The following is a 16,178-nucleotide window of genomic DNA, read 5'->3' on the forward strand; positions in this document are numbered from 1 at the left end:
TGTGTTTATCTAGACAGATCTCAACCATGATTAAATGAAACTGTCAACTCTGACAGAGATATTTACACATAACTGAGCATAAACTAGAAGAAAGTGTTTATTAGTGGGAAAATAAATACAGGAAGGTTACTGGCCATCAACCTCCAGTGAGTTCCTGGCACTGCCTGGCATTCCCACTCTTTTATCTAGTTTGTACTTAATTGCTAAAAAGAAGAGTGATTCCATTTTCTAGTTACTCAGGTCAAACCTGAATGCTAACCATGACTTAGCTCTCTCTTGAATATCCTATATTTAACCTATTAGCCAATCCTGTCAATTCTACCTTTCACCTATATTTCTAGCACCCAACTATGTCATATCACTTTTACTTGCATCATCCAGCTGGTTTCCATTGTTGGGGCCTTCACTGTTGCTGCAATATCTCCTAACCAGTATATTTGCCGCCTACAAAGTATTCTTGAAAGACCAAGAAAGTGAACCTATATAAACAAATGAGACACAGAGACACATTTATTCTTCTTCAAAGCCTTACTACCTCCTACTTTCTGTACTTTTCCATTATCCCCAGGGATATATCTTTATTACTAGACTAAAATGATACATTAGAATAAAATGTATATCATAGATAATAACTTATAATTATATATTTACACATAAATATATTTTCACATTTTATATATATGTAGATACATAATTTGACACATAGCTGAGCATCAACTATTTCTCTGAAGACTGTTAAGTAGATTGGAAGATTGATATTTAGGTTCATTCACTTTTTGAACAGATTCAAATCAAGTTCTCAGGCAGAGAGCACTAGGGAGAAAGTGGAGAACAAATATTCCAGGTCCTCCAGGGGTACATGTAGTCCTATAGATGAATGATGTTGTTGTTTTCTGTAGTGAATTGCACAAACAACTCAAGTAAAATGCAATCTTAAATGCTTGTAGATTACTTTCATAATGAAATGTTTTTCCTGCTTGATAACTTATTTTTAAAGAATCCTATTTATTTATATTCCTCTTTGCTATTTAAAGAAGACGACATCTACATTGACATCGCTAAGCCCTAAGAGTGTAATCATATGTAAAATGACATCTTAGCCTCAAGTGTTACATGAGAAGAATCTTTGCATATCTCTCTAGGGAAAACCTTAAGATGCAAGTAATTTATTAACTATTTAATGAGAAAAGGTTTTTTTTCCTCAAAACATACTTGTAAGAGAGTATATGTACCATATGGTTTTTAAATAAACTCTTATTTTATATTTATTATAATATTCACATCTATCATTTTGGCCTATGAGTCTATGGATTTAGTCTTGTTGAAATAACTTATGAATAGAAGTGAGACACTTAGGTAATCATTAATGTAAATACAAATGAAGATATACCTAGAAGAGCTACATTAACATAAACAAGTAGATTTTATGTCCCACCATCAAAACCTCATTGAATCCTAATTGCTTCCTAAGGCCTCCAATTCTCAACTCCACTAGTATGAACTCAGAGGTTAAGTTTCCTATGCAAGATCCTTTAGAGAAATGTCTTCGATCCCTAGTGCCACCTAGCTATAGTTCAATGCACAAATGTGCTCAGAATATTCAATAAGATGGACTGCATTTTAAATATAAAAATACTGAAATCATGCAAGTCATCTTAAACAAACATTTTTAGGAGTTAAAAACACTATTGCATATTATTTAACAGAAAGTAAGAAAATAATCTTTTACTGAATGAAAGTGAAATGACAATGTATGGAAAGTTTTGAGAATCAGGCAAAGACAAGAAATTCGGGGTAATTCCTAGCATTAGAATTTTTTTTTTTTTTTTGGTTTTTCGAGACAGGGTTTCTCTGTGGCTTTGGAGCCTGTCCTGGAACTAGGTCTGTAGACCAGGTTGGTCTCGAACTCACAGAGATCCGCCTGCCTCGGCCTCCCGAGTGCTGGGATTAAAGGCGTGTGCCACCATTGCCCGGCTTAGCATTAGAATTCTTACACGAGGGAAAAAAAGAAAGTTTCAATTCAGTGATCAAAATTTCTAACTTCAGATAAAAGAAAAGTTTAATTCACAATAAGCAGAAAGAGGAACTTAAACAGAAGAGAAATAGAATGTGGCAAAGGCATCAGAAAAACCTAGATTTTTCTCTCACGCTGTATCAATAAAAATGAAGTCTATAGATACAATAATATAGAAGAGACAGAGACGAGACCAATGATCAAGTCAGGAATAAAAAAAGGAAGTATCAGTGCAAAAGTTAAAATATTGAAATCTTAATGAAGAAATATTATGGTCTTTATAAAACAGAAGTGCAAGACAAGTTGCAAGATGAAAATGTGTGTGCAGGTATAGGCATCTGTGCATGCATGTGCTGAGAACAGAGGAAGACACCAGAAGCTTTATCCTCTGCCTCAGTCCCAAAAGTCAGGATCTCTCACTGAGTTAGAAGCTCATTGTTTCAGTTAGGCTGGCTGGCCAGCAAGCCTCTAGAATCTACCTGTGCCCACTCCAGGGATGTGCTTACAGCCTTCCTACCCGGGCGCTCAGAATTTGAACTGAGGTCCTCAGGCTTATACAACCCAGCACTGGTAACACTGAGCCATTTCTGCGCCCTGCCCAGATCAGTTTTTTGTATAAAACAAATTACCTAAATAACACAAGAAACTGAAAGCCTGTACTGTAATATTGATGTATTTATGAGTTTATATTCATAGCTGAAAATTTTCTAAATATGACTTTCAGAAAAATATAAGTTCACTGGTAAATTTTATTAAGGTTTTTAAGTATGGAGCAGTATCCATTCTAGACACAGGGACAAAAGTTTATGATTATCTGCAATAGCCCCTTCTAAATCTATATATGACAAAAATTGAACTTTTTAAACATTTGAAACTGTCATTTTCAGAAATAGCAATACTTTCTAGATACCCATGTACAAACTTTAAGTGTTTTCAAGAGCTATACTTCAAAAAATACAAAATGATGCTGAGCAAAAGGTAATAGAGCAAGAAGTAGTAGGTTCTTTAGGCATCGTTTTGAAAGGAGAACATTCCTCTCTAATAGAGACATAAGCGAAAGTAACACTAAGCAAATCTTAACAAAGTATTTTATAGAAAATGATGAGCTACTTCTAAAATCTTTGTATTAACAGATAACTGGATTCTTGAAGGGGAAAAGTGGTAAGGTTTAAGGTCTTCCTGCCTGACTTAATACTTATTACAGCTGAAATAGTCAAGACAAGTTAATACTGCCAAAACTAGACACATGGGTAAATAAAGCATGTAGTAAGAGTAGCAAACTTAAACACATAATGTCAACTGATTGTTTTATTTACATGGTAAAGTAATCAAAAATTAAATTGGTGATCTTAGTTATAAATGGTACTAGAACAAAGAAGCATCCATATTTGGAAACAAAGATGAAGATAAAATCAAAAAGGAGGGGGATGGGAAGTAAGATGAGACAAAGAGGAAGCAGAAGTAGAAAGAGAGGAGGAAGAAGAATATAAAAGGAAAGGGGGCCAGCCATGATTACCAAAAATCTTTTGAACTTTATTTCATATAATATACAGAATTAACTAAACCAGAACATTGAAATAATAGAATACATAAAACAAGAAGATACTTATAAAAAATGGCAGAAAGTAGATTAAATCTTGAAAGTGCCAGGCATTTGTTAAGTCAATAATATCTAGAAGTATTGTAAAATGGAGCTCCTTATAATTAATTAAAACCTTCTGCTATTTTAAGACAATGAAAATGCTACAAATACTCAGGCCACATGGGCATAAAAATGAAGTTGCACTCAATATATAGGGAATTATCACAATTCTACAATAGGAAATTACAATAGGAAAATACTACTTGATGAAAAATGGACAGACAACTGAATGGACAAGTCACAGAAAAGATAGAAAAGAGCCAGTAGTAACATTTTAAAAAGTCAATGTGAGTTGTCTTAAGAAAAGCAAAGTAAATGAAAATTCCATCTATTGGATGGTTCCCATAAGGACAACTATAATGTTCATTTATTGCTGATGAATGTATGCGGTGGTTTGCAAGAAAATGGCCCCCAAATGGGGGGCACTATTAGGAGGTGTGATCTTGTTAGAGAAAGTGGGTGACTATAGGTGATGGCTTTGAGGAATCTTTTCTAAAGCTTCACTCAGTGTAACAGTCAGTTGACATCCTGTTGCCTCAGATGCAGCAACATGTCTGCCTGCATGCCACCATGCTCACTAACATGATGACAAGGGACAGAACTGTAATCTGAAACTGTAATCAAGCCACCCCAATTAAATGTTTTCTTTTTAAGAGTTGCCATGGTCATGGTGTCTCTTCATAACAATAATAACCCAAATGAAGGAAGTATATAATGGTGCTACTCTACTTTGGAAAATGGTCACATCAAGATTTTCACATGAGTGAAAGCAAAACCAGCTAAACAATTTAAATAAACCTATAATACCTAAGAAAATTAAAAAGTCATTAAAAGTCTTTCAAAAAAAAAAAAGTCCAGAGCCAGATGGTCTCAGCACAGAATCCTATGAGACTTTCAGAGAAGAGCCAATACCAATACTCCTCAAATTGTTCAAATTATTCCACACAATAGAAAGAAAAGGGACATTGCCAAGTTCTTTTTATGAGGCCCCAGTCACCCTGACTCCCAAATCACAAAACGATTCAACAAAGAAAGAAAATTGCCAACCAATTTTTCTCATTAACACTGATGGGAAAACACTCAATAAAATACTTGGAAACTGAATCCACCAACACATCAAAAAGATCATTCATCATGATCAAGTGAGCTTCGTCCCAGAGATGAAGGGATTTTCAACATATGAAAATCTAACAATGTAATCTACCAAATAAACTAATTGAAAGAAAAAACCCACTTGATCATCTCATTAGGTGTTGAAAATGTCTTTGACAAAATCCAACACCCCTTCCTGATAAACGTCTTGGAGAGATCAGGGATACAAGAAATACACCTAAAAATAATAAAGGCAATATACAGCAAACTGACAGCCAAAATCAAATTAAATAGGAAGTCAAACCAATACCACTAAAATCAGAAACAAGACAGGGCTGTCTACTCTCTCCACATCTATTCAATATAGTACTCAAAGTTCCAGCTAGAGTGATAAGACAACAAAGCACCAAACACCGAGATCAACAATTAATAAATGGGATCTCATGAAACTGAAACTTAGTCCTACCTCAAATCAATATGTTATGCTTTGTTGTCACCCATAGGAGGCCTGCCCCTTTCTGAAAAGAAACAGAAAAGGAGTAGAGTAGGGAGGAGAGAAAGGGAGGAAAGGATAGAGGGGAAATTTCTATTGTGATGTAAAACATTGAAAATTAATTAATTAATAATAAATAGAATAAATATTATATAATAAATAATAAATAAAATATAGTCTGTATAAAAGAAATTCTCACAAAAAAGTGATAAACATCACTAAACTAGAAGGATAGTATAAAGAGATACTGTGTGGGGGCTGGAGAGATGGCTCAGAGGTTAAGAGCATTGCCTGCTCTTCCAAAGGTCCTGAGTTCAATTCCCAGCAACCACATGGTGGCTCACAACCATCTGTAATGAGGTCTGGTGCCCTCTTCTGGCCTTCAGGCATACACACAGAAAGAATATTGTATACATAATAAATAAATAAATATAAAAAAAATTAAAAAAATAAAAATAAAGAGATACTGTGGAAGTTGTAGAATTATTATTTTAAGGTGTGTTACTTTTGTTTATCCTGTGGAACATTTGTTCAATGACGTAAGGATGTGTTGCTTTTGTTTATGCTGCATTTTTAAACTCTGTGTAGCTGTGTGACCTTGCCTGTCTAAAACACCTGATGGTCTAATAAAGAGCAGAATGGTCAATAGTAAGGCAGGAGAAAGGACAGGCGGGGCTGGCAGGCAGAGAGAATAAATTGGAGGAGAAATCTGGAGAGATGAGAAAGAGCAAGATGGTACAAGCAGAGGAGGGTAATAGAGGCCTGCCACCTAGCCACACAGCACGCCACGGAGTAAGAGTGAAAGTAAGATCACAGAAGTAGGAGAAGGAAAAATCCAGAGGGAAAAGGTAGACGGGGTAATTTAAGATAAGCAAAGCTGGCTAGAAACAATCCAAGCTAAGGCTGGGTGTTCAAAACTAAGACTAAACCTCCACGTGTGTGATTTATATGGGAACTGGGTGGCAAAAGAGTAAAAAGAGTAAAACAAACAACATTTTGGCATTCCAACGTGGGCCTAGAGGAAAAAAAAAAGAACAGGAAGTAATGTCTCTGCTGGACAGTGCTGCACATTCTCAAGTATCAAGATGAATGCTTGAATGCTTTTTACCTCTTACAAAGTATTTTATTGTTATAAAGTGAGAAATCACTGGAGAAATTTCTAATTCAAAACAGTATTGAAACTATCCTTTTAACATGATAGAAAACAAAGTTTTGTGTCACATTATGACTCAGGATTAGAACTTGAAGCATCAAAACTTGATACTTTATACCTGAACTTCACCACTAAAATCAAGTAAGAGAAAGTATTTAAGGGCAGTTTATCTCTGAGAAAGCTCTCCCAGTAACACGTGCTTTTAAGAATACAGTTTGTCTCTGTGAGTCATTTTATAGGTCCAAGGTCTGATTCATCCTATAGTGCAATCCTCCTTATCAATCTGGAATATATATATATATATATATATATATATATATATATGTGTGTGTGTGTGTGTGTGTGTGTGTGTGTATACACCACACACACACACATGAGCAATGTAAGCATATATCACCAAATCTCACTTCTAAGGACACATTTTAATTGGGATTTACAAATTACTGCTTTATTTGCCCAATACCTGCAAATTTAATGAGAACAAAAGAAAATAGGAGTGGCCACTACAAGTGACTCCATTGAAAACATAATGTAGAAAAACCTGAATTCAAGAAATTATTTTGAATTCTCGAATTTAAAGGTATTATTTTAAACCAATCAGCCATATTAAAATTATGCCAATTTCTTTTGTTTTTTTATGAAAATGATGTATATGTGCTATGTACATAGTCAAGGATGATTTTCTCGTAGCTTTAGTTGTTCTTTGTTTTGATAAATCCACATTATTCAACATTTTCCATGAGCAAATAGAAGCAATCAATGATGAAATAGCAATATTAGTTAGTCTATCACACTGGAAAAGAATTAAGAATGAAAATGATTATTAGTTTTGATTCACTGAAATTTGAGTATAACTTAGCTGGGGAAGAAACTAGTAACCTAAGTAAAATCAAATTATTCACGACTGTTTAGATTGATTTTATTAGAAGGTGTCACGGAAAGCTACCCATAGTACCTGAACCACAAGGGCAAATGTTTCTAACACATATGGGGCTAAAGTTTGAGTGCAAATGTCTCAACAAGAAGCATGAGGCTCTTGAGTTTAAGGTTAGATCCCACTGTCTGGTTTTGTTCTGGAAAGCAAAAGAGAAATGTACGATAAAGCGGAAAGATTCCGTGGACCATAGTGGCAGACGAGAAACACTTGAATCTTTCTGTGTTCGCTCTTATCTGAGGAAGAAGCATCCAATTTTAGGTAAGAAGGCATTGCAGAGGAAACAGAAGTTACACTGTGTTCTTCATGCAAGAGAGCAAACATAACAAGAATGTAAGGGTTTGAGGGCAAAAGCCCCAAGTGTTTGTGGATGAGAGAATCCAGCACCTGCAGCGGCAGGCTGCTAAACAAAATGATGAGGGCTGGGGTTAGCAGAGAAGCTTGACACTAAAGCGCTTAGCTTTGTAGAAAACAACTTCTGTACTTTTCTCTGTCTGAAACTTTTTAGAATTTGACTTTCTTTTCCAATTGACAGTGGAATCACTGAATTTTAGTGGTCGTCTCTAATTAAAAACATTTTGACTCGATTTTTATGTAACTTTCAAGAATCAAATATTCTTAATGCCCAGAGTTGAAGGAGTCACTTTCGTCAACCCTAGTTCTTGCCTAGACAATTTAACGAAAACTGAGTTACTGAACAGACTTTCAGGGAATGAACAAACTTGGGGCTGTGATACATCAATACAATTAATTCTATGGGTCATGCTCTTAAAACCCATTGTCATTGCTAAAGAGTTATCCAGTTATCCCAGTGTGTAAAGTTTAGAAATCGGATATAAATATTCTCAGGTGCAACAACGTGGAAGAAAAGAAGCCAGATGTAATGGCTATGTGTATGTTCTTTAATTACACTTTTCTCGTTAGCTGGATTCAGGTCACTGGGCATTTGGACAACCTTTTTGTACCTACAGATACCATCAGAATAACTCATAAAATCTTTCTCTAAATTTTTCATCAAGAACAATAATGTTTTCAAAATTATTCTACCAATTACTTCTGAATCACTTCTCTCTCTGCGCTAAAGATGTGATTTCCCACTCTCCATAGATTTGGGCTCATGGTTTCAGAAGTCTTCATTTTTTGTTGCTTGACCTTTTGTCTCTGTGCTGTGGGAAGGCAGCACATCTGACAGGGCCACATGACAGGAGATCCAACTATCTCATGACAGTCAGAAGAAAATGACAGACAGGGAGCAAGGAGGGCCCCAGTGTCCCCTTCAAAAGTGACCTAACTTCGTCCTACTAGGGCCTTACTTCTTAAGCTTCTGTTGCCTTCCAACACAGGCTGAGGATGAAACCTTCAGCAAAGTTTGGAGACATTTTAGATCCCATATATGGCATGGTAGATGAAAAACATGCCATAATCTCAAGACCTTCAGGGAACCTAGGAGTGAACTACACATGGAACTCACTGGATCCAAAGGCAAAATGCTTCTAAAAAATTTGACTGTGACACACAGAGTCTGCCATGACTGCATTTTTGTTTCCTGTGAGGAGAACAAACACAGACCTGAAAGGCAAGGCTGATCACAATATCTCATTACTCCTTGGCTTTAGCATTTGTATTCTCCCAACTCAGGTCTTAAACGGGAGAGAATTAAACTGGAGAAAGCTTCAAAGGGCAATGGAAGTCTCAGGGGTGGAAGCAAAGCAAATATTCAGGGCAGCAAAACACCATGGTGAGAGGCAAGCTTAGTCTCATCCTTAAAAGCTGAGGGAATGAAGAGGCATAGAATGGTTTCTTTAAAATTGCTTAGGGAGCTGGAGAGAGGGCTCAGCAGCTAAGAACTTTCATTGTTGTGGTGCAGGCCCAGTGTTCTGTTCCCAGCAACAATGTTGGAGAGCACATAGCCCAGCTCCAAGGTGACCCACTACCTCTGGGCTCTGCAGGCACATGTGCTCACATGCATATACCCTCATGCAAACACACACACACATATAATTAAACTATGATAATATAAACATTAAAACATGTTCAGGCTCAAAGTCTCATGCAATGTCTTCATTTTGAGGTACTTCTCAAGCTCTGTAGACAGTAGAGTGTCATGGCTTGATTGACATCACCATGAAAGATGAGGTGTCTTCCAAGAGTTGCTCTGTGCCTTTATTTTCAAATTAACCTCAAGAATCTTAAAAACTGCACATGTGTTATAATATTTGAGGAAAACTAAAATAGGGGTAAATATATATTTACATATTAGCTCATTCATGAGGAACTATTTCTAGACCTATTTAAATGAAGCTATTTGGCTATAAAAATCTTTACATGACAAGATTTTCATGGAAACTTCTTATGAACAATATAAAGTAGACAGTCATAATGCTTATGAATATATCCAAATTTATACTTCAGATATTATTCATAGCACAGAATAAAACTGGAAGTAAAAGATTTATATAGAGAATCTTTAAATACAATTTGACAAAAGAGAGAATAATAAATTCAAATGTTTATGTATTATCCTAACTGAATCCCAATCTGACATTTATGGTTTAAAGTAAACTCGTCAGAGGGAATGAGATGGCTGCATGGATAAAGGCATTTGCTGCTTGGCAACTCAAGTTCAGTCTCAGGGACACACACGGTGGGAAGAGAGAAGTGACAATTGTCCTCTGACTTCAACACACAAAGCAGCATGCTTGCACCCAGGCACATACACACATAAAGCAAATAAATAAATAAATAAAATATTTAAAGTGAACGTGAACATTGGTATTTTACTACACACTTCTGTCTGGAAAAGTAGAAAAATATGTATTAGAATCTCATCTTTAAAGGCAGTTGTTAAAGTAGACATAGAGCATATTAAGCATGAATCAGTATGATTTGATGTATGCTTGTTTACATTTTCAATAGGGAGTATTTTACGATAAAATAATTTGGAGATTCAAATGTCCTATTTGAACATTTGAAGTCAAACACCAGTCTTAGAGTATCATCACAGAAATAACTGATTTTTCTGTAGTTGAACACGCATTTATAAATAAGATAAAATAAAGGAGAACAGATGTTCTCAGAGCATAGATAATGAATGACCAGTCTTCCCAATGCTAGGAGCATCATACACACAGAACTAACGTTTTAAGATGATAGTGAAAACACTTGGCCACAACAGCACCTCTTTCTTGGTCAACTTCTTCCATATTCAAAACAAAACAAGTTTTCAAGTGCCACTAATACAACACCAATATATGATGAATACATTAATAGTCAAGATATTGAGTTATGTAGTCATGGAAATTTAGAAAGTACTCATGAATGAAATACCATTTCTAGTTTAGAGTATTCAATACAAGTACTTGTTATGAGTGTTTCTCTCTCTCTCTCTCTCTCTCTCTCTCTCTCTCCTTTCTCTCTCTCAACACAGACACCCACATCCAGCTAATTCAGACATCACTGTGCTTTTTTTGTTTGCATTTGAAAAACATTTTACAAAGTGTTAAAAAAAAATCAATGGGACCTGGTTCTTGAGCAAGACCTAACTAGATGTGACTTTGCAAAGATTTTCTTGTCTTTTATTTTACTTTCTTTCCTTCTCTGGGGGTAGAGAGGAATTCAAAATCACTAACCTCAAGGAAAATCCATGATTCCTGTGTCAATCATCAAGTTTTTGGTTACCTACCATTTTTGAATTTTTCAGTAGACTGCTCAGCTGGGTTTTGAGTGTCCCGGATAGATTTTCCATTATCTAGCACAGGTTGTTGATAGACTAGACATTTTTAAAACACTGCTCAGTGGACTTACTCACTGGGAAATGGTGGAACACTCCCCCCAAAAGGACCACTAGATTATCTGAATAGTCTCTAGTTCAGAGTTGTACTGTGAAATGGGATGGTCGAAGAGCTTGTTTGAAGAGACTTTTTATTTTCAATTTAAAATGTACCACCTTCCAATTGTTATGTGACATTACCTAAAACCTAGAGGATTTGTTCATGCATAATTTTTATGTGTCTTAAAGTAAAATGATGTAACGTGTGATCTACCTACAGAGATAGCAGAAAATCATTTTAAGGCAGCCGGGGAAAAGTGGCGAACTTTCAAAATCATGTTCTGGTTTAGCTGGAATTGATCTAAAGTCATCTTCTTGCTAATCACAGCACTATCAGGTATATGCGTAGAAGGGAAGAAAGAAGAATGTATATCACAATAAGCTTCTTACTTAGGTCGAATAAAATGGATCCTTTGCCTGAATGCTTTCAGGATCCTTGTTTCAGATGGGAGTGGAACAGATTCAGGAAGTGTGGGCTACCTCGCACATCAGTGAATTTCTGGTGTAAGCACAAAGAAACGTAAATATCTTGTATACTGGAAGTTTGTCTGAACACAGCAAGAGTCTGTGGCTTCATTGTGGAAAGGAAAAGTGATGACCGCATCCGCGTCTGTGAGGGGAAAGCTGCTAAATGATGGGTTTTGGTCCATCCCTCATTCAATTCGCTGCAACCAAGTCATATCTGGTTGTGTTGCTGCTGTCTACGGAGGTCGCGTTTATTTTTAAAATTATGTAAATAAGGTTATTTATCCATTAAAAATTATAATATAGCATAGTATACTTAATAGTAAAATAGCATGTTGAAATATTTCATTTACTAGATTTTATGTAATGCACACTAGTTATTACAGTTTTCTTGCTGTGGAAAAAACACTTGGCCAAACCAGCTTGAGAATGGAAGGATTCGTTTTGGCTTAAGGTTTGGGAATACTGTCCATCTGGGCAGAGGAGGCTCAACAAGGGTAAGGTGATGTGCCTGACACATGACATCTTCAGTACAGAAGCAGAGGGATGTTGATGTGGATGCTCATGCCATCTTACAGTTCACAGGATGGCTCTGCCCAGGTCCAGGGTGGTAAAGTTCCATCCTTAGGTAAACCTTTCTGAAAACACCCTCATGGACACACCTAGAGGTGTGTTTTCTGTGATATTTGAATCCAGTCAGGTCAATGATGATTGTACTATTTTGCCATCAAATCACAAGAGAACATGTGGTAAGAATGGATGATCTCATTTATTGTCAAGTCATGGATTCATGCTGTCTGTGTTTGAGGATAGGTCAATCTTCACAGGAAAAAATGGGATGCTTGTTTGTTTCTATCTTTGTCTGTCTTCTCTCAGGAAAAAAAAATGTTCATATTTTGGCAAGATGTCACAGATCCAAATACTTCCCAGTTTGGGGATTCTTTTCTTTCACTCCTAACTTTTTATTTTTTCCTAACCCCTCCCTAGTATGTTAAATTGTGCAGACAATCCCAGCCTTAAGAAAGGCAGTAGGTAGGGGAAGCCTTCTTACCCACTTGTTCCCCGTGAACAGATCTCCAGAGAATTGGCAGCTTTTTGTTAATTCATGCCCACTCTGCTAAAGTCGCATCTACAGCCTTGATGTACTCACAGCTCTCTTCCCTGGCTTATGTACCAGTTTCTGTAGAATGAAACTGTCACACCATTCTGTGTTTTATCTAAGTTAAAAATGCAACAATGAATTAAATTTTCTATTGGATTTACTGAACTTCTCTTACTATGAGGATAACGAATTCACCCTTTTACAATGAACTCTCTGGTTTAGGAGATGCCCTTGAGGGCTAACTGACCTGCCCATTCCCAGGTAGAACAGAACTTCCTTCTTCCTTGTGTATTTACTACTGATTCCTAGGCATCTCAGCCAGGAATGCACTGGTAAGGACCGTGGGATCACAAGCAAACTTCTAGCTTTGGACATGCTAGGAAAGAAATGCATAGATCTAGTTCTTATCCTTCACAAATTTACACACTTTTAATGCAAAAAAGATTATGGTAGGGATGTAAAAAGCATCTACATTCTCTTTTTTTCTTTCTTTATTTTTTTTTACTGGGCAGGATCTAGGTTTATTTCAGTCTATGAAAAACTAAAGTTCAAAGCAAATTCAATCTTGCTTAAGGGAACATGAACAGCTAAAACATCTTAAAAATGCACCAAGCTTATGAAGTCTCAAACAAAACTTGAATTTCCTGTACATACTCCTGTCAAATGAAGTTACTTCCTGTACACCACTTCTTTTGCAAACTGGTCTTCTACTTCCTTTCATTTGACCTAGATCGGCTACGAGACCTAGAGAAAGATCGAGACGGCTTGTGGTTTCTCTTACGAGACAGAGACCTCTCTCTCCTCCTATCTCTAGAAAGTGACCTGCTCCGGCTTGGAGAGAAGCTTCTCTTTCTTGGAGATCTTCGCCGAGGTGGAGGACTCCTCCTATGGTAATCATCTCGCGGGCGACGACCCCAAGAAGGAGGGGGGCCACGATTCCGACTTCTTTTCTCACCTTTCGACAGCTCCACTCTTACTCGGCAGCCACATAGTGTTCTTCCATCTAGCTCTCGGACAGCGTCAGCAGCATCTCGGGGATCCTCAAATTCAACGAAAGCAAAGCCAGGAGGGTTTCGAGCAACCCATACACTTCGGAGCGGTCCATAATAGCCAAATGCCCGTTCTAATTCAGTCTTGTTCCCATTGTTTCCAAGATTACCTACATACACCTTACAATCTAATGGACAGGAATCACGATGCATTTCAAGATCCTGGGTTCGAGAACCGCAGCTCAAATCCCAACACTCCAACGAGGCCCACCCGCACCCTCGGCGATCTGCTTCCGTAGATGCTCTCAATGCCCTGGCGTCCACGAAATGGCGGACCCCACATTCTCTTTTAAAAGGGAACTATTAGATAGTTACCTGCTAAACCTAACTTACTGCATTGTTCCAAAGACTTAAAAATCATTAAAGTAATTGAAAACTCAAAATTTTATACACTAACAAATAATTTCGTGGATCATGTCATTTCTTTATATATATTGAATACCTATAATTAGATGTAGATACTTCTTTATGCTACCACAGAAGTTAGTAAATTAGGAGTGAAGGACATATCATTTGCAGCAGCAGTAGTCACCTGCACAAGACTCGAATAAGATCAAGTCAGCTAAAGCGTCCAGCATGGATAAGAGAGGAGCTCCCGTGCCCCCACTCTTAGGTGAAGCTCTTTTAACAGTGATGACTGCTGTAGGGAAGAGTAATTTTCTTTGGGGTGGTAGCAATCTTGCCCGTGTCCCAGAAGATGGCCCTATGACCCAGTGCTCATAGACAGCACTAAGTGAAGTCAGTGGGCTACAGAAATGAAGTTAGGAAGTAGAGTAGCTGTGGGGAGTGCAGGGTGAGTGGGCGGGAGAAAGGTAGGAAATGATGTAATCAGAATACATTGTATACAAGAATGCATCTTTCCGAGAATACATTTAAATTATACAGGTATTTTTGTCACAAAAGAACTGAACAAATCAGAGTTCATGTAATAGTTTTGGTTCTTCACTAAAATATCTAAAGTTATTTTTAGTTGAATTACAATGTACTTTAAGGTACGTAGTGTCTCAAAGTTGTTTAGCATCTTCTGATTTTTTTAACAACTACATAGAGTAAGGGCCACTCTCATAATACCTAAAAATACTCAATAAATGTTTCCATGGACTTGTCCTCTTTTGAATTACATGCTAGTAAAGAAATTTTCAAGAATTTTAAAGTCATTTATATATACTGGATTAAAGTATACAATAAACAAAAATTATTCTTAGAGAAGTCCTTATTTTATCTGTCCCTGGGCTGTGTGTCTTTAAAGCAAAACAAAAAAAAGAGTGTATTTTCATTTTTAGTCATGAGTGTACATCTGTGTTTAGGTATGTGCACATGAGAGTGCAGGTGCTGCGGAGATCTGGAGAGAGAGAAAGCACCCCTGGAGCTGTCGTTAAAGGGGGTTGTGAGCTGTTTGACTTGACTGCTGAGACTCATCTCAGGTCCTCTGTAGGAGCGGTATGTGCTCTCAACAGCCAAGCTCTCTCTCTAGACCCACTTTAATTATTTATTGTGCGATTGGTTGAGACAGTGTCTCATGTATCCCAGGTTGTCCTGAACTCACTGTTTGGCGGAGGATGGACTGGAAGTTCAGCTCCTTCTGCCACCCCCTCCAGAGTGCTGGGGCTACAGGTGTGTGGTGCCGAAGACTGAACCCAGGGGTTCACGAATGCTACCAGCTGAGCTACATCTCCATTTCTTTTTCTTTCTTTTTTTTTTTTTTTTGGTTTTTCAAGACAGGGTTTCTCTGTGGTTTTGGAGCCTGTCCTGGAACTAGCTCTGTAGACCAGGCTGGTCTCGAACTCACAGAGATCCACCTGCCTCTGCCTCCCAAGTGCTGGGATTAAAGGCGTGCGCCACCACCGCCCGGCTACATCTCCATTTCTACATTTATTTTTTAACATGAATATAAATTTTATTCATGGCCCTTTTAGGACTGGGAAAGAATTTGAAACATGAAAGAAAATGTAAAATCACACATCTTAAAATAAGAAGAGACCATAGAGGAGCAGTAGTCTAATTTGCAAGAGACAGTGAACATCTTTGATTATATGACAAGTAGGTTATGGTATAAGGCCACATTTTTAATACTTCAATAATATCCAAATTAGTTTGACTTTGCATAGTTTCTATATAAAAAAAGCGAAGCTCAGTTTGTGTGTATATTCGCAGGTGTTGTGCCTGCATGTGTGATACCTATGTATATGTGTACAGATATGTGAGCACACGTGTGTATGTGTGCATGTGTGTACATGCGTGCGTGCATGTTTTAAGTATGTGTGTGCAGGTGTGTGTGCTCATGTACATGTGTATAAACAAGCACGTGTATGTGCCTGTGTGCGTGCGTGCGTGCGTGTGTGCGTATGTACTATTCTTCCTGAGGTGCTGTACACCTTGCTTTGTGACACAAGATATCCTACCAG

At 37.2% G+C, this 16,178-nt stretch overlaps 1 protein-coding gene across 1 annotated transcript; it reads right to left on the reverse strand.

Moving 5' to 3' along the window:
• Nucleotides 1-13,233: 13,233 nt before the first annotated feature.
• Nucleotides 13,234-13,961, reverse strand: LOC130890125 (serine/arginine-rich splicing factor 3-like). Its single transcript, XM_057794112.1, has one exon. The coding sequence runs from the start codon at nucleotides 13,924-13,926 to the stop codon at nucleotides 13,432-13,434; it is 495 nt and encodes a 164-aa protein (XP_057650095.1). The 5' UTR covers nucleotides 13,927-13,961; the 3' UTR covers nucleotides 13,234-13,431.
• Nucleotides 13,962-16,178: the final 2,217 nt, after the last annotated feature.

Source organism: Chionomys nivalis, chromosome 18 (genome assembly GCF_950005125.1).
Source record: "Chionomys nivalis chromosome 18, mChiNiv1.1, whole genome shotgun sequence".
Taxonomy (NCBI): domain Eukaryota; kingdom Metazoa; phylum Chordata; class Mammalia; order Rodentia; family Cricetidae; genus Chionomys; species Chionomys nivalis.